Raw genomic sequence first — 18,450 nt, forward strand, 5'->3', positions numbered from 1 at the left:
GTCATTTTATTAAATGATTTTACTGCATTTAGCTGTTATATTATATTTCTATATCTTGCACTGAGTCAGTGGCCCTGGGATTAATTTAGGTAATTAGTTATTGCCTGAAAAGATTGAGTCTTGGCTGGGATAGAGTTCCATGGGTGCCAAGTGCCCTCCAATACCCTACCTAAGTGGCCATTGTACATGTGTGAGCCTTGACAGGCTCTTAGAAATGGCGGGGAGGGGGATAAAGAGGAAGCGAGAGAGAGGAGATGAATGACCAGTTAATCTGTTTGGCCGTGTTGGTTAGGACACTGGGATAATTCTCTGCGCTTCTTTCAATACTGCCATAGACTCTTTTGTGTCCAATTGAACAGGGATCCCTGTTTAATGTCTCAGTGGAAAGATGGCACCTCTCACCGGGAACAGTAGCATTGTGGTTATGTTACTAGACCAGTAATAGAGAGTCCTGGACGAATGATCCAGAGATATGAGTTCAAATCCCACCACGGCAGCTGGGGAATTTAAATTTAGTTAAAAATAAATCTGGAATAATAAGCTAGTATCAGTAATGATTGTCGTAAAAACCCATCTGGTTCACTAATGTCCTTTAGGGAAGGAAATCTGCCGTCCTTACCCGATCTGGCTTATATGTGACTCCAGACCCACAGCAATGTGGTTAACTCTTAACTGCCCTCCTAAATGGCCCAGCAAGCCGCTCAGTTATATTCAAGAAGGCGGCTCACCACCACCTTCTCAAAGGGCAATTAGGGATGGGCAATAAATGCTGGCCTTGACGGCGACGCCCGCACCCTGTGAATGAATTACAAAACAATGATGATTCAGCACTCCGTCTTTACTGCGCTGCACTGAAGTGTCATCCTAGATTATGTGCTGAAGTCCTGGAGTGGGCTTGAACAACAATCTAGCGCAGATGTGAGTGTGCTGCCACTGAGCGAAGAATTCAGAAGAGAATCCGACTGGGAAATGGGCAGAGGCACAGTTACAGGAAGAGAGATGACAGCTTTTATTTCTTTGCTCTCCTGTCGCATTGCTTATGGACAACTAGTAATTATTTAAAATTATTGAATAAAAGGAGGGCTAAGAGACAACAAATAAGCCTACAGAGTATATTGTTTGACCGCATTTAGGATTATGTGGCACCTCGATACATTAATATAATAATTGGTCAATTCTTAATAACTGTGTGCAGGGGTGCTGGTAGTGCTCCCTGCATTTATCAGCTGATGGTGTTGTCATGTGCTTCTTGAATGCAATTATAATGGAAAGGGACTACTTTTACAATATTTAGCAAGAAATTGATAGAGAGAGAAAATAGAATGAGAGTAAGCTACCAAGAGACACAAAAACAGATTGTAAAAGCTTCTATAGGTATGTTAAAAGGGAAAAGATTAGCAAAAGTAAAAGTGGGTCCCTTACAGGCAGACAGGAGAAATTTATAATGGGGAATAAGGAAATGGCAGAGACGGGGGGTAATTATTAGCATGGATTGATGATTGGTTAACGGGTAGAAAACCGAGAGTAGGAATAAACTAGTTGGCAGGCTGTAACTAGTGGGTTACCGTAAGGATCCGTGCTTGGGCCTCAGCTAGTCACAATCTACGTCAGCGACGTCGATGAAGGGAACGAGTGCAATGTATCCAAGTTTGCTGCTGATATAAAGCTAGGTGGGAAAGTATGTTGTAAGCAGGATGCACAGAGGTTGCAAAGCGATATAGACAGGTTAAGTGAGTGGGCACGAACATGGCAAATGGAATATAATGTTTCCAGAATATTTTTTTTAAATGGTAAGAGATTGGGAAGTGTTGGTATTCAGAGGGACCTGTGTATCCTTGTACACGAATCACTGAAAGTTAATATGCAGGCACAGCAAGCAATTAGGAAAGCAAATGGTTTGTTAGCCTTTATTAGAAGAGGATTTGAGTATAAGGGTAAAGAAGTCTTACTGCAATTACTGTGCACAGCTTTGGTCTCCTTACCTAAGGAAGGATATACTTGCCTTCGAGGGAGTGCAACGAAGGTTGACTAGATTGATTCCTGGGATGGGGGGATTGTCCTATGAGGAGAGATTGAGGATACTAGGCCTATATTCCCTAGAATTTAGAAGAATAAGAGGTGATCTCATTGAAGCATGTAAAATTCTTACAGGGCTTGACAGGGTGGATCTGATGTAAGGTCATCGACCTGAAACGTTAACTCTGTTTCTCTCTCCACAGATGCTGCCTGACCGGCCGAGTATTTCCAGCATTTTCTGTTTTTATTATTATTAATAGGGTAGATGCAGGGAGGATGTTTCCCCTGGCTGGGGAGTCTAGAACCAGGTGTCACAGTCTCAGAATAAGGGGTCGGCCATTTAGGACTGAGATGAGGAGACATTTCTTCACTGAGAGGGTGGTGAATCTTTGGAATTCTCTGCCCCAGAGGGCTGTGGAGGCTCAGTCGTTGAGTATATTCAAGACAGAGATCGACTAGATTTTTGGATATTAAGGGAATCAAGGAATATGGGGATAAAGCGGGGAAGTGGAGTTGAGATCGAAGATCAGCCATGATCTCATTGAATGGCGGAGCAGGCTCGTAGGTCTGAACGGCCTACTCCTGCTCCTAATTATTATGTTCTTATGTTTTTATTATAATCGAAAACTGGAGATGGGTAAAGGGCCTTTGTTGCCAGACTGGAGGACATCCATTTGGTGTTTTAGTGGCTGTGTGGAAAGATTAATTTTCTTTCCTGTCATTATTTCTTACTTTCTGTTTTTTTAGTTTTAATGTCTAATTAACTCCGGGTATTTTTTTGAGGATATATTATCCTGTGTGTTTTTTTTTCTCCATTTAAGTGTCTGAAGACTGTTCTCCGCTCCCTGCTGGTGTTTAATTTTGGGTGGATGTGAATGATCCTGCGATAACTCCACTTTGTGTTTTAATCCCTCAACCGCTGTTTGCGAGAGTTTCTTTCACTCCCCATGATCATGCTGCCACTGGCCACAATGAGCGGAAAAGCCTGAGGCTACCGGCTGGGCCTGTAGATAATGGTCATGTGTTCTTTTAGCTCTAGCATCTACCATATGCAAACATGTTGGTGGCAATCTAAGTCAGTCTACAAGCATATATAAAATAAACCACAAAGTTAAAGCTCAAGTGGTGACCGAAATATCAGCTGAAGTTGTTGACTGTTTACATAAGCTTGCCTTTTATTTCAGACAACCATTTGATTGCCAAAATGACTACGGCTTCTGTCTCCGATACATATACACCAACTGATGCAACGTGCAGAGTCTCAGTGGAGAATGTTACCCAGGTAATGTGGTGGATCAGAAATGTCTTTGAATCTATGGTAGTGTGTATCAGTGTTCCCTTAATTTTTTTTGGCTGCGTGGCCCATTCAGACTTCCGAGCATGCGCGGGTTTTTCCATTGAAGAGCTGTGCGGGACCTCCGGACAGCTGCGCAGCTTAAAGGGATCATTGGTGTGTACGCTAAAAATATTGATCTTTTATACATTGTTGAAGTTCAAATTGCAAAGCAAATGTTGTTCGCGCTTGGGTGCCACCTAGTGGCTGGCTGAAGCAATGGGGGGGGGGGAAAGAGAGAAATACAAACTGGGGAGAGATAGAGAGAGAAACAGGCTGGGGAGGGCATGCCTAGTGCCATCTGACTGTCCGTCCCCTCAAAGAGGGAATGGAGCTGGGCTTGCGGAGGAAATAAAGTGGGCAGAATAAACACATCCTAATTTATTACGTGCATTTTCAACTATAAATTGTATTTTCAGTTTTATATGAATTCACTATTGTAGATCTTCACAGTCTATCCAATTAAGGAAATATAAATGTATGTATTTCAGAAATGTTTTGAGGCGCGTGATTTGTTTACATATTTAAATGTCGATGCATTTTAATTTTTAAGTGTTGCATATATTTGTCTCTTACTGACTTTGTGTAGTTATTTACACCTAAATATTTTGCCCTTTCAGTTTTGAGATTTTTGTATCCTCTTGTAAATCACATTTACCCGCTTAAAAGTGAGCCCTGTTTCAGACTGGGGAAGATAGATTCTGAATTTGGAATGTTCCCATGTATTGTATGCTCAGGTCTGTGGGTTTTGTTTACCAGAAATCGTCGAGTTCCAAAGCATCAACGTCCCCTTCAGATAACTATCACCTGGCGCGAAGGCGCACACTGCAGGTGGTGGTCAGCTCGCTACTCACTGAAGCAGGTTTTGAAGCAGCAGAAAAGGCGGCTGTTGAAACGCTGACTGAAATGCTGCAGAGCTGTGAGTAGGAAATAGTTGGCTTCGTTTGGTATTGTTCCTGTTTTATTTAACAAATAGTTCTATCAGCACAAAGGTTACGTTACAGTCCAGGATCGCTCTGAGGGTTTGTTTTGAAAATGCAGAACATTTCAATTCTTTTCCCAGCTGTTGGGGCTCCACGCAAGAGACGCCACATGCTCGGCGCTAGTGGCCTGGTGTCAAAGCGTGTTGGCATATTAACACGCAAGAGCGCAAGGTTTTGAATGAGTGTTTGCACTTTTAGCCTTTATCATAAGATGAGTGAGCTTTTTTTCCCCAAACTTGGTTTGTGAGAATTGTGGCAGAAAACCCATCTTTTCCTGCATGGCACAATGTATTGATGAGCTTTCAAAGCTCTGTTTTTTACATTTCATTACAACAAATGTAGCAACTTGGGGCTAACATTGCCAATTTGTGCAAAATATTTGTCTGGGAGTTTCCAAGCGTTTTTTATTCAGTTATCTTTTAGCCCGTGCCCTCCTCCCACATTCAACTATTTTGCTTTGAAGAGGATTGGTACAAATCCAGGGTTGCTTTAGATCTCTTCCGTCGCTCCTGTAAAGCAGCCTTAGTGTTTTGCATTTGTGAGATATGACCCACACTGTCCTATCTGCCTGTACGATAACGTGACCTGGGAGTGTAACAGTAGTACCGTCTTGTGACCTGACTCAGATATTCATGTCTCTGTCACGTGTACATCTGCAACCTCTTCCAAGGTAGACCAAGCAAATGCTTCATGAGACGAGGCTGGATCTGAATTAGTAAGCTGCTTTGTTTTGTAGTAAGGTGAACACACAAAACAATGGTTATGACTGGACGCGCTTAATTCAATCTATTCAATCCATCTTCCCGTACTGATAGTAAATAAAGAATGTGGCACACTGTTCCACCCTGGTGCACTGTCATACACCCCGTGGCTCAGTGGGTAGCACCCTCGCCTCTGAGTCAGAAGGTTGTGGGTTCATAATCCCACTCCAGGGACTTGAGCACAAACTCCAGGCTGACACTCCCGGTGCAGTACTGAGGGAGTGTGGCACTGTTGGAGCTGCAGTCTTTCAGATGAGACGTTAAACCGAGGCCCCGTCTGCTCTCTCAGGTGGAAGTAAAAGATCCCATGGCATTATTTCGAGGAAGAGCAGGGGAGTTCTCCCCGGTGTCCTGGCCAATATCCCTCAATTAACCTCACTTTAAAAAAAAAAAAAAGCAGATTATCTGGTGATTGCTGTTTGTGGGAGCTTGCTGTGTGCAAATTGGCTGCCATGTTTCCTAAAGTACAACAGTGACTCCACTTCAAAAAGCACTTCATTGACAGTAAAGTGCTTTGGGACGTCTGGAGGTCGTGAAAGGCGCTATATAAATGCAAGTCTTTCCTTTTTTTATTCATATTTTCAGAATGATCTTACTTTCTCGACAGCTACTGGCTGGAAGTAACTGTTCCCTGCAGTTTGGCTTTCAGCCCATGACACAACCTCCTTTCCCTGCAGTCTGCTGTTTTTTTCATTCGTCAGCCTTACTCCAATGTCCGCTTTCTGTCAAACTCGCTGCTACCCAGGAGCAGAATCCATCAGGCTAATTTGGCAATGCCTCCCCCTGCTCAATTCAGGTGAACTGAGTCATCGCAGCAGCAGTACGTGTGAACAATCACTACAATATTAAACCATCTTTCATTGTCTAAAGCACATTGGATCTTAACTTACATATGCACTGAGTTCCGAGGAAGGGTTTATACCTGAGGAGTCAACTTGTCTGGACGGATGCTGCCTGACCTGCTGAGTGCCTCCAGCCGTTACTGTCTTTGTTTAAGATTTGCAGTAACTGTAGTATTTTGCTTTTCTGTGCTAATCTTCTGTCCTGGGAATTAACCCCGAGAGCCAGGTTTAGCTCAAGAAGCATTTTTAACATGCATTACACCAAGGTAGAAATTCTGAAAGTTGGCAAGAATGTATTGCAAAAATAATGTTTGTATTCCTAAGTTGTAGAAAATGTGACGAGAATGGTTACACATACCTGACCAATGTCCGGGAAATTAACTCTGCTGTACTTAGAACGTTTCCATTGTAACGGTTTGATTGTGCAAGGTTTTCTTCACATTTTTATTAACTAAATATTGCATAATAGAGGATTAGAGGAAGATGTACGATGTATCTTGACCCTTTAGCACCACCTTATTTAAACAGAAACACTTTTTTTTCACCTAGATCTTTCTGAAATTGGACGAAGTGCTAAAGTATATTGTGAACATTCGGCAAGAACTCAACCAACCTTGTCAGATGTAGTGGTTACTTTGGCAGAAATGGGTACGTGATATATTGTGCTCATATATTGACCTACTTTGTTAAAGTTACTGTGTGTTTTGTGCAGCTTTCTTAAACCACCAGGGCCCAAAGTTACAGCAGCAGGACTAGAGGCTGACAAGTCCCTAATCAGCAGTTTAAAAAAAAAAAAAAGGAGTAACCATAAAAAAAGCCCAGCTTTGCAAGAGAAATGTGCTTTGCGTGGTAGCATGGTGCAGTGAACATTGGACCAATGGCACCACCACAGTTACTTGATCATCAAGGTTTTTTTTTAAAGAGTAGATAAGGAGAAACTGTTTCCACTGGCATGACTCTATGGTCATCGTTGTGTTCACTGGTTTCAGTTTAGTGGACCAGTGTTAATATTTGAACCCTAAACTAGAAAGAAAGACACATATACTTATATAGCACCTTATTGCGTCTCTCAGGATGTGCCACAGTGCTTCACAGCCAACGGATTGTTTTTGTGTTGCATGGCAAACTCCCACATACAACAGAAAATGAGACAAATGACCAATTAAACCGTTTTTATGCACTGTCTTTTAATTTAATCCTAGCTAAAACATTCTGAAACTAGTTTCGATGTATTCATCAAAGATAATAAATGGACTGGCAGCTAATTTACAGTAGCCTAATGGTCATGGTACGGGACTAGAAACAAAGAAGAAATTAGTTCAAATCCCGTTGTGGCAAATGTGAAATTGAATTCAGTAAATCTGGCCATTTGTGGACCCACACCAAGAAATCTGCTGAATTGTTAAAACCCAACGGGTTTGCTAACGTCCTGCAGGGCACCCGTACTCGGCCTGGTCTACATCTAGGACACGGATGATTCTTAATGCCCTCGAGGATAGGCAATAAATACTGCCTTGCCCATGTCGCCCACATCCCAAGAACAAATTTTTAAAAATGTTTTTGGTGCTTAGCAATGTTCCCTCTAAGCTGCGCAGTACGCTAACCAGCATTTACATTGTAAACGCGCATGCGCAGAAATTTAAAGGGACTGCGCATTAAAAGAAACAGGCCGCGCAGAACAAAGACTAATACGATAGCAAAATACTGCAGATGCTGGAAATCCGAAATAACAACAGAAAACGCTGGAAAGACTCAGCAGGCCAGGCAACATCCGTGGAGAGAGAAATAGAGTCAACGTTTCAGGTCGAAGACCCTTCGTCAGAACTGAGAAAAAAGCAGGAAATGAAACCGATTTTAAAAAGCAAGTTTGGGGGCTGGGAAATGGGGGAGGGGATAAAAGAACAAAAGGGAAGGTCTGGGAGAGGTGAAGAGACATTAAGAGATATTCAAGGCGAGACGTCTCTTCACCTCTCAGACCTTCCCTTTCGTTCTTTCATCCCCTCCCCCATTTCCCAGCCCCCAAACTTGCGTTTTAATCTGTTTTTTTCCTCAGTTCTGACGAAGGGTTTCGACCTGAAACGTTGACTCTGTTTTGCTCTCCGCGGATGCTGCCGGGCCTGCTGAGTTTTTCCAGTGTTTTCTGTTGTTATTTCGCGCAGAACAAAACGCCGCTTACAGGGGGCATTGGAGCTTAGTGCTATATCGCAGTCCTAGTTTTTGCCACCCAGGGTTAGTTTTAGGCCAGATGCAGTGTGAAGTTTGTACTTTTCCCGCTGGAAATTTGCTGTAACCCCAAATTCAGTAGCAAACCTCTACTGAAATCGTGTGACATTTTCACTTCCCATGCTACTGATCCTTGTGGTCTTTCAGCGAAACTGGCAATTAGTGTTGGATTGCAGCCAGTTTTGTGCCTGCTGGTTTAAGTTAACGAAGAATTGCTGTGAGTGCAGCCAGATGTAGTTAGACGAAAATGTTTTGTTGATTTTTATACTCCCTATTCTTCAGGTTTTAATGTGGATAATATTCAAGCTTATGCCAAGCGTTCACAGAGGATGGTTATTACTGCTCGTAAGTATGTTTGCACCAAATGTTAACCGTAGAATGTTATTCTGTACCCGGGTTTTATTTGGTTTATTCAGAGAAAGACCAAGTTGGAATGGCAGCAGAGAAGAGAGATGCTGTTTTGGGGGTAGTGGAGCATGATGCCCTGTTTGCGCTGGGGCAGGACATGGTGCAGGAAGGACGCTGTTGAGAGGAGAGAAAGAGACCCGTCACGTTGGGAATGTGGGGCAACCGGGAGCTTTTGGTCCTAACGATGCCGGCTTGTCACCGAGTAGGTTCCACCCGGGAAAGACTCAATCCTGCGAGTAAAAGTGAGAAATGAACTTGTATTAAGAACCACATTGCTGATTTGCAGGCACCAAGAACAATGAGCCATGTTAAGAGCAGGAATTCATTCCTTTTTTGTCTGTTTTGCTGGCATTTGTTCTTTTATATATTTTTTCTATTACTCCTCACCCATCTCTCTTTATCTCTTCAGTTACTCTTTATTCTCTTTTCCACCCACCTTGAATTGATTGTATGTTTTTCTTAACTTTTTAATGTGGCTCCATCCCTTTCCCCATTTAAAAAAAAAAAATCTTACGTACTTTTGGTTCTTTCAGCTTGTTAACTGTGGTGACCTCTGGTCGTCTCCATCCTTTATCTTTGGGCCCCTCCTGCTAATCATGTACCTGTTACTCTTCTGCAGCAGCTTCTGCAAGCACGGGATCAGCTTCAGCGTGTGCATTCATGATACCGGCCTCCACTGCTTCGCCATTTCAATTAACTTCAGGGCTGATGCTATGCTATCTGCCAAGCTAACATTAAGTCCGTGATAAGTTTAAAAATTCTACAGCTCGTTTTCAGTTTTTACATGATATCCACTTGAACTGGTACACTCGGCAGTATAATTGTAGATTTTGTCCTTGCAAGCTTGAATTATGTCTGCAGAAAGCATATTAAGATGTAACCCCACAGTGCAGCACTGTTGGTTACAGGTCTGGCGTTGGAGGATGAAGCACTTTGCGGGGACTAAGAGTATTGTACAAGAAGCATAATTGCTTAAATGCATTTTTCTTGGTGTGCTGATATCAATACATTGCGTAAACCTGGTGAAAACATTGTCAAGTTAGCTAGTTTTGCATTACTTTCTGTTAATGTGGGATATACTTGGAAAAATACAAATTTACTTGTATGTCCGACAGCTTTTGGCTGAGGCCTTGTCAAACTGCTCTGTAGCTGCTGGTGGACTGATGTTTAGTTAGAGTGTATGCATTACACTGGCCCTTGTTGCAGAGTATGTCCGCAGGTAGGGATGCAGTTTGCTAGTTTTTATTTCTGCATGTTTTGGGAGCTTCCATTCACTTTGTGAAACCATACCATATCATAAGCTGATACTCGTCAGTGGCTTGAAAGCAAACTGGAGCTCTTAAGGAAAATGCAGAAAAGAAAACTATACCAAGCTTCATTGTTTCCCACTGATTCGTTCCTTGGCAAACGGATCCATTTGCATTAAATGTTGATCTGCTGGGAACCACAAGAGTAGCCATTGAACATGATGATCTTTCACAGCTTTAGGCACTGATGTTCCTCGCCTCCCAAATATTTTCCCCTCTTTTCCTAAAGTTTGGTTACATCATCACAACTGGTAGCACCCCTGTGGTATCTCAGTTGGATGGCTGTTCTTCATATGTGAGTGTTACCATTAGTGGGCTATTCGACAGCATGAGGACATCAGTTATCTCTATCCACTCCTCACCCAGTGTCTACACAATACACATGCACACTTTTCAGCACTTATCACTGGTTGGCGATATGTCTCTGGAACCCTGGCTGATTTTTTTTTTCCTGGTTTGTATTGTCACTCCCTAGCCCAGGAACTTGTTAATACCAGATGTACTTTTAAAATGGGGTGATGAAGCGAAGAGGATGAAGGATTCAGGAGTGCGAAGGCCAATTGTAATGGTCCAGCTTCTGCCTCTGCTGAGGTGGTAATCAATTTCTAATGGCAAGTTTTATTTTTCCTTTAAGCTCCTGTTACAAATACCCCAGCAACCCCCAGAGCACTTTCTACTGGACAGAAGAGAACACACCCATCATATATCCCAGGCCATTTTCCAGAGTTCCCTGATCCTCACACCTATATAAAGACACCTGTAAGTGTAAAAACTATGGGCTAAAAATTCAGTTTGGGGCGCCCAGCTCGCCTGGGCGCCGGAATTACCGCTGCGCGCGGAGTCACTTGCGCCAGCGGGATATTCAGTTTCAGCGCCCCAAGTGGAAGCCGGCCGCTAAACAAGGGTTTCGGCGCCCCGCTTGGGGCGCTGAAACTGAATATCGGCGCGCAAAGTGCCGCAGCGCCACCCGCTGCGGCACGGCAGCCTGCGGTACTGCAGGCCTTCCTCTCACTCTTAAGGGGGAGGTGCCTGCAACAGTGCGATCCCCGCTCGCGAGTGCCGGCAAATGAGCCCGGCACCAAGGAGAAGTGCCGGGCTCTCTGGAAACAGCCGGCAAATCCGCGGGGGGGGGGGGGTGGTGCGGGCAGGTGGCCGCCGAAAAAGCGGCCGGCCACACCTCCACCTTAACTCGCCCCACTACCGCCACAGGTAGGCCCCTGTGTACCGGTCGCTGTTTGTGGCCGGCGCGGAGGAGGCGGCAGCGACCAAATATGGCCAGCGGGGCGATAGCGGGGCGCTGCGCACACCGATGACTTCATCGGTGGCGGCGCAGCGCTACAGGCTAACGCCGCCATTAGCGCCCCGCTAAATATCGTGGTAGGTTTGGCCAGTGGCGCAAAAGCCCTCTTTGGGCGCAAACTGGTGGCGCAGGCCACTGAATTTCTAGGCCTATATGTTTTGTATTATATTGTCATGTTTCACGCTTCTAATAAAATTTAATAAGCGATGCAGCAGACCACACATTTGACCTCAGTTTCAAAGTTGTGAGGTGGCCTGGGAAATGTAAAAGGTGTGAGTGCCATTGTGTTAATACCAGGCACACTGTCCAGAAGAGGCACTAGTTTGGAGAGGAGGAATTTAGAGTGCAGCAGAAAAAGGATTTGAGAAAGGTGCAGTTTAAATCATTTAAATCCCATTGTGACTGAAATAAAAAAAATAATGAATTTTAACGTAACAAGAACCGAGTTAGTTAAGATGGTAAAATGAAAGCAAAATATGCTGGAAATCTGAAATCAAAACCGAAAATGCTGGAAAACACTCAGCAGGTCAGGCTGTATCAGTGGAGAGAGTTAATGGGCCAGATTTTTCTGCAGCGGGACATCCAATGGCATCTGCCATTAGTTAGACTTATCCCTGCACATTCAGGTTTTTTAATTTTTTGCATGGCCAGTTGCGGAAAGTGCGAGCTGATAAAGGCGCAGCGAGGGAAACAGGGTATCTGGGACCTGAGTGAACAGGGCAAGCAACTGTGTATCTCGTTAACCAATCAGATTGAAAGATTGAGAAACAAACCGCGCAAAGACTGAGAAGGAAGTGTAAATTAGTGTAGGCGAATGCAATGTCAAATAGAGGTACAGAAAGAAATAGAGAGGGAAAGAAAGATTGGATTAAGAGAGAGAATAAAAGAGACAAAGGAAAAGGTTTTTTAAGAATTAAATTTGTCATTTTTAAAATCTCCAACAATTAATACCTGAAGTAATGAGACTCCACACTTGTAATAGTGCCAGAGAGGTTGATTGGCAGTAATTAACACTTATCACGTCGTTAAAAGGGTACTTACACTTTAAATGACCAGACTTAACTTTCTGTGGCGAGTTTAGTTTGTACCTACCGCACAAATACAGCAACTTCATGTCATTCAATGCATTTCAATGCTCAGGCAGACAGCGAGATACCGTATTCACAAAGCTAATGGTGGAGCGGTGCAACTCCAGACAGCAACTTTTGGATATTCGCGTTTAACCTTGCATCTGCCCCTCGCCTAAAGTTGCTGTACCATTTACACAGAATTTACAGTACAGAAACAAGCCATTCGGCCCACCTGGTCTGTGCCGGTGTTTATGCTCCACATGAGCCTCCTCCCACTCTACTTCATCTAACCCTATCAGTGTGTCCTTCCATTCCTTTCTCTCTCATGTACTTATCTAGCTTCCCCTTAAATGCATCATTGTTATTAACCTCAGCGACTCCATGTTGTAGCATTATACCACTGTTAATTGCACAAGAGAAAATCAATTTGCGCATAAATAACGGCGATGCCATTAGCCTCACCGTTGTTATGTCAGTAAAATCTGGCCCAGTGTTTCCGGTTGATGACCTTTCATCAGAACATAGTTAAGATGGTGTTTTAGATAGTTGGTTAACAATTCAGCGTAACCCTCATTTCATTTCCTTCGGGAAATTGAGATGTATAAAATTGCAGGTTAATACCATTGGAACAAGCCTATTTGTGATTTACTCAAACATTTACATAGGTTTGTTTTAAGCAAGCATGATTTTCAAGATTGTCAAATTATTCAGGTATTTGACAAGGCCAGGAGGACGAATAGTGGAGTGATATACAGGAATCCCAGACAAGTAAATCAAACTCTAAAATGTGTTATTGATCAGTGCTTTGGTGGGGAGAGGAAGATGAGAAAAGGAGATTGTTCTTTAGGTTCTTAACTTTTGACAATGTGGTAAGACAGATTATTTGCCAGTGATGCTGACTTTAGCTCGGAAGATTTTAATTTTCTTCACATTTCGTGTGGATATTCAAGTATATTTTTTCCTCTGTTAGACAATCAGAGAGCCAGTTTCTGATTACCAAGTGCTGAGGGAGAAAGCCGCATCCCAGAGAAGAGATGTGGAGCGAGCTCTGACCAGATTTATGGCCAAGACTGGAGAGACAGAGAGTCTGTTTAAAGACGACATCGCAACATTCCCATGTAAGCATGTCATTTTTAACTTTTGTATAAAAATAGTTTGGCAGAAGAGAGCAAGTGCTTTTTTTTAGTGGGTGCAGGAAGGGGACAGAAGTGATTGGATGGAGTTCGCACAGTCGCAACCCTGGAGTACTTGAGTGTAGACAACCAAATGCCTCCAGTGCATCGTGAAGATTTTGCTCACTCTGAATTGGTGTGTTTGTACAACTGGTGCAAAACTGATTTTAATTTTTCCAAGCTGGGTAATTACTGAGTGTTGAAGCTGCTTTAATACTCACAATATCCTGGGACTGGTTCTCATTTGTTTCCAGATGGAACTCTCTGCTACCTTGGAAATCACTTTAGTGGGAACAGTAGCATAATGGTTATGTTGCTGCACTCGTAATCCAGAGGCCTAGATTTATAATCCAGGGAACGTGAGAGCGAATCCCACCATGGAATTTTGAGAATTTGAATTCAATTTAAAAAAACCTGGAAATAAAAAAAAAGTTGGTAACAGTAAGTGACCATGAAGCTGGTTCACTAATACCGTCCTTACCTGGTCTGGCCTATATGTAACTCGAGTCCCACGCCGCTCTTAGCTGGCCTAGCAAGTCACTCGGTTGTGTCAAACTGCTATAAACATGGACTACACTGGTTCAAGAAGAAGGCACTCCACCACCTTTATCAGGGCAACTAGGGATGGGCATTAAATGGCAGCTTCCCAGTGAGGCCCACATCCTGAAAATGAATTAAAGTATATATATTATTTCATGGGACTCCAACTCCAGATAATATAAGTGAAGTGTGCACTAGTTAGGACTGTTTTGACGCGTGACCCCGTACGCAAGGCAGAATCATGAATTTGTTGGCATATTCACTAGCAACAGTTGTAAAGAGATGGCTTGCTGATTCAGTCATTTTCAGGAGTGTGATGCTATTGCGATCACAACAGTAGTTCAAGAAGTAGCAAGCTCTGGCCGTGATGTTATGACGGTGATAAATTTAATATGTTTCTGTTAGTCAGTAGTTTTTCAAATGTCTGTTGTGTTTAAAAAGTGTTGATATACAACTTGTCAAATTTGCAATCATCAGCCGTGTAGAATTTAGCTACAATACCAATATTTTATTGATTGTCAAATGGTTACAATTACATTTCTTAATCATTAGTAACTAAAAGTGAAATGCATAACCTCTGCTAACCCTGAAATTCTATCTGTTTTAAAAAAAAAAAAAAAAAATGTTTTTTATTCTTTTAAAGTGATTGCTGCACGAACCACCACAATTCCTTACCTAAATGCCTTGCTACCATCCGAGCTTGAGCTGCAGCAGATGGAGGAAACAGATTCCTCAGAACAGGATGATCAGACTGATACAGAGAACGTTGTACTAAATATGAACACTGTATGTTTCCAATACACTTTCATTGCAATATTTTATCTTCTACAATGCTGGCAAATGACAATATACAGTAAACGTACTGATGGTAGAGCCCTAGGTTTACCTTTTATGGAAAGAATTTCATGACTTGCTTTCTTCCACTGTCCCTCCTTGTTGGGGAAGTAATAGGGTATCCCTTAGATTGGCTCAGAAATGGTATTTTTTCTGCCTCTAGTACTTTTTTTAAACCAAATTGCAGTACTAGTGCAGTAAATTGTGCTTCACAGGGTAAGTACAGTAATTCATGGGCTTTTTTGGGGATGTTGTATTGCACAGAATCACTTGAGTTCATTGTGGACAAACTTACACTAATAGATATCTTTTAAGACGCTCCTTAAAACCTACCTCTTCAACCAAGCTTTTGGTCACCTGTCCTGATATCTCCTTATGTGGCTCAGTGTCTTTTTGCTTGATAATGATCCTGTGAAGTGCCTTGGGACATTGTACTACATTAAAGGCGCTATATAAATGCAAGTTGTTACTTGTATTACTTAAACTAATATCTGAAGTTACTATTGAATCTCAAACTAGTGTATATTGAAATTGTGAAGAGGAGGTAGCTATTAGACAATAAAATTAGTCAAAATAGAAAATAATCCTACTGACGGGTACCATTGGTATTCCAGACGAGTGACATAATCAGAACCGTGGCTGAATTTTCCTTTTCTTACCTGAGACACAGAGGCCAGTTGTAGCATCCGTAATGGCTAACTCGGCACAGATTCAGGATCAGATCTGAGATGTTCCTTGTTTTTATGGCTCCGCGTTTGCTTTTTGTTTTAAAAAGACCCCCCCCCTCCAATTTGTTGAGTTCCCTTCCCCGTTGGCAACCATTTACTGGTTAAGTGGATGGACTGATAACCTGCTTTCAGGCTCCAATACTGCCACTGTCATTGGGTGGAAGTCACACAATTGGCCTGTCCTTTGATATCGCAGGTGGAAACGGTAGTCCAATGTATTTCCTCCTTGGACAACCTTACACGAGTAGATTTTATCACATTTTTGTATGTAAACTGTCTTTCATTACTATTTGATTGTGGATAGCTGTGAGTAATAGCAAAATAATCTAATTTGATGGGCTTGGGTGATGTTGAACTGTGTGTTTGTGTAATACAGTAGTTCTCTCACCCTGAAATTAGATTATTGCCTTGCAATCTTTCCCAGGTAGATTTATTGCCTTTTGTGGCTATGTCCCGTCAAATGATGTCCAAAGCTACCTCTGTCTAGATTTCTTTTTTAAAGGAGCAGGGAAGGGGAAATATTCCTCACCTTGCTGGCCGTGCTGTAAATGCTACGTAACAAAGCAAATGTCTTTTTTTTTCCTAGGATGAAATGTCTGCTGAAAAGGAGAATTCCATGTTACAAAGCTCGGGTTTATCTAACAGTAAGAATAATGAAGAGCCGATGATTGACAATCCATATCTAAGACCAGTCAAAAAGCCCAAGGTCCGTAGGAAGAAATGAGCTCCGGAGGAAATACAAGGATGATTTCAGTAAAATACCATGCAATGAAATGACACAACTATTTGAACTGAAAAAGTTGTTTTATTTGAGAACTGTCTTCATCTATATAAATTGTGAAAAAGGGATTGTAGGCCTAATGGAGTGAGAGGGTGTTGGTCCTGGGAAATATCTTAAGAGGCAGTGCCAGTTTGGTAACCCAGTGCAAAATCTGGATAACCAGTAAATGACGCCAGAACCTTTTGCACCTCCTTTCTGATGGAGCAAACATACTTTTTGTTTAAGTTTTTTTAAAAACTGCTTGAAATACATTGCAGAACAGCTCCTGGATGTCTTATTATCTTTGTCTTTGCAAGAAGGTCACATGTAGCATAGAGTAAAACACACATATTCCAGTGTGATAGAAATGACAATACTAGTCCAACATCACCTCTTGCAACAACAGTTATGTATTGTTATCCTTTCTCCTGTTCACTGCGGGTTATTGCGAATCCAAATAGAGAAAAGGTTTTTAACAACCACTTTGGGTGCAATTCACATGTTGTACAGCTTTGACCTTTTGATAGTATTTTCCACACTGCTTGCCTTTGCAGCTGGTTACAGAAGCTTTTAGTTATGACTGTTTCCCAACAAATGTATGTAGTGTAGCAGTTGTACAGTTTAATGTAAATAAATATTTCTTCTGGTTTAAACAGAAATCTTGCTGTTGAACTGCAAAAATGTATTGAACTGCTCTGCAACATTTGATGTGCAGTAAGATATTCAGAATCACTGGTGCAACTATCCATTCAAGGGTTTTAACACACCTTTGCCTCGGCACAACTGTATTCTTATCATTTTCATTAGAATATTGGAAATTACCTCATTTTAGACCTGAAATTAAAAATACCCAGGTCCAAAGACATTGATGAAAAGGCCAGATGACAATAACCAATTAATTTATTGTTGGCAGGTTTTGATATCTTTTCAACATGCCTCCTGATCTGAGCAACACTTTTCAATTAAAGAAATAAAAGATTCTGTTGAGGATTGCGTATCTGAAGGCGCACAGTACCTCCAATAGGTGACCTATTAGCTTAGCATAAGACACTTGGTTTTCCACCAATTTACTTCTCTTTCCCTCTCCCCAAAGGCATTGACTCCTTCCTAGGGTGCAGTCAGTCAAATCTCCAGCTGTTGGTGGGAACATGTTATATGCAAAATGGCTTCAGCATTTGCATATATAATGGTTGCTGTACTTCAAAAAAATAATACATGCTGAATTGTTTTGGGATGTTCTGAGCAATAATAAGGAGCTAAACAATTCTATTTACAAGGAAAAGTATTACCTGGTCATCCATCTCATTGCTGTGTGCACAGTGGCTGTCGAATTAGCCTATATCAGCCACTGCACTTCCAAGTAATTCAAGACTTTGAGATATTTCTCAGATGGGATAAGGCTATATAAATGCAAATCTTATTCTTTCCCTCCCCATTTTCCCCATTAGTCTAGACTCTCCTTTTATGTCCTCTGCTACCTCTGAGGCCTTTGCTGTACTCTCCATGACTGCAGCTTGAGCTTTGGCTAAATTAATTAACATTAACTGGGTTTTACCAGGAATATGCATGGTACTGAACTTCTGGTTTCTGCTGACGACTACAGCATTAAAGGTGGTCCAATATGCTCACTCCTGTTTCCCACCCCACCTCTCCCTCCATATTCTTGCTAAGTAACAGTTTAAAAAAAGTATTTAATGAGCTCAGAGCCTTATCCCATCTGAGAAACATCTCAAAGTCTTGAATTACTTTGAAGTGCAGTGTCTGATATAGGCAAGTTCAACAGCCATTGTGCACACAGCAATGAGATGGACAACTAGGTAATACTTTTTCTTGTAAATAGAATTGTTTAGCTCCTTATATCACTCAGAACATCCCAAAGCAATTCTGTATATTATTTTACTGAAGCCATTTTGCATAAAGCATGTTCCTACCAACAGCTGGAGATTTGGGTGATGCATTGGAGACCGACTGTACCCTAGGAAAGAAAGAAAAAGACTTGCATTTATATAGCGCCTTTCATGACCACCGGACTTCCCAAAGCACTTTACAGCCAACAAAGTACTTTTTGAAGTGTAGTCACTGTTGTAATGTGGGAAACGCAGCAGCCAATTTGCGCACAGCAAGCTCCCACAAACAGCAATGTGATAATGACCAGATAATCTGCTTTAGTGAT

General features: G+C 42.1%; 1 protein-coding gene across 2 annotated transcripts in view; it reads left to right on the forward strand.

The window, feature by feature from the left end:
* Nucleotides 1-16,936, forward strand: part of taf8 (TAF8 RNA polymerase II, TATA box binding protein (TBP)-associated factor) — a 60,410-nt gene extending 43,474 nt beyond the window's left edge. For both annotated transcript variants that reach the window (XM_086011214.1, XM_086011213.1), the window contains exons 2-9: nt 3,201-3,298; nt 4,109-4,268; nt 6,485-6,583; nt 8,441-8,503; nt 10,508-10,632; nt 13,214-13,361; nt 14,599-14,741; nt 16,104-16,936. In XM_086011214.1, coding sequence (XP_085867340.1) covers nt 3,221-3,298; nt 4,109-4,268; nt 6,485-6,583; nt 8,441-8,503; nt 10,508-10,632; nt 13,214-13,361; nt 14,599-14,741; nt 16,104-16,241 — 954 coding nt within the window. In that variant the 5' untranslated portion in view covers nt 3,201-3,220 and the 3' untranslated portion in view covers nt 16,242-16,936. The remainder of the gene's footprint in view (nt 1-3,200; nt 3,299-4,108; nt 4,269-6,484; nt 6,584-8,440; nt 8,504-10,507; nt 10,633-13,213; nt 13,362-14,598; nt 14,742-16,103) is intronic.
* Nucleotides 16,937-18,450: the final 1,514 nt, after the last annotated feature.

This window comes from Somniosus microcephalus, chromosome 18 (genome assembly GCF_052327205.1).
Source record: "Somniosus microcephalus isolate GS21.2 chromosome 18, FLI_Smic_1.0, whole genome shotgun sequence".
Lineage (NCBI taxonomy): Eukaryota > Metazoa > Chordata > Chondrichthyes > Squaliformes > Somniosidae > Somniosus > Somniosus microcephalus.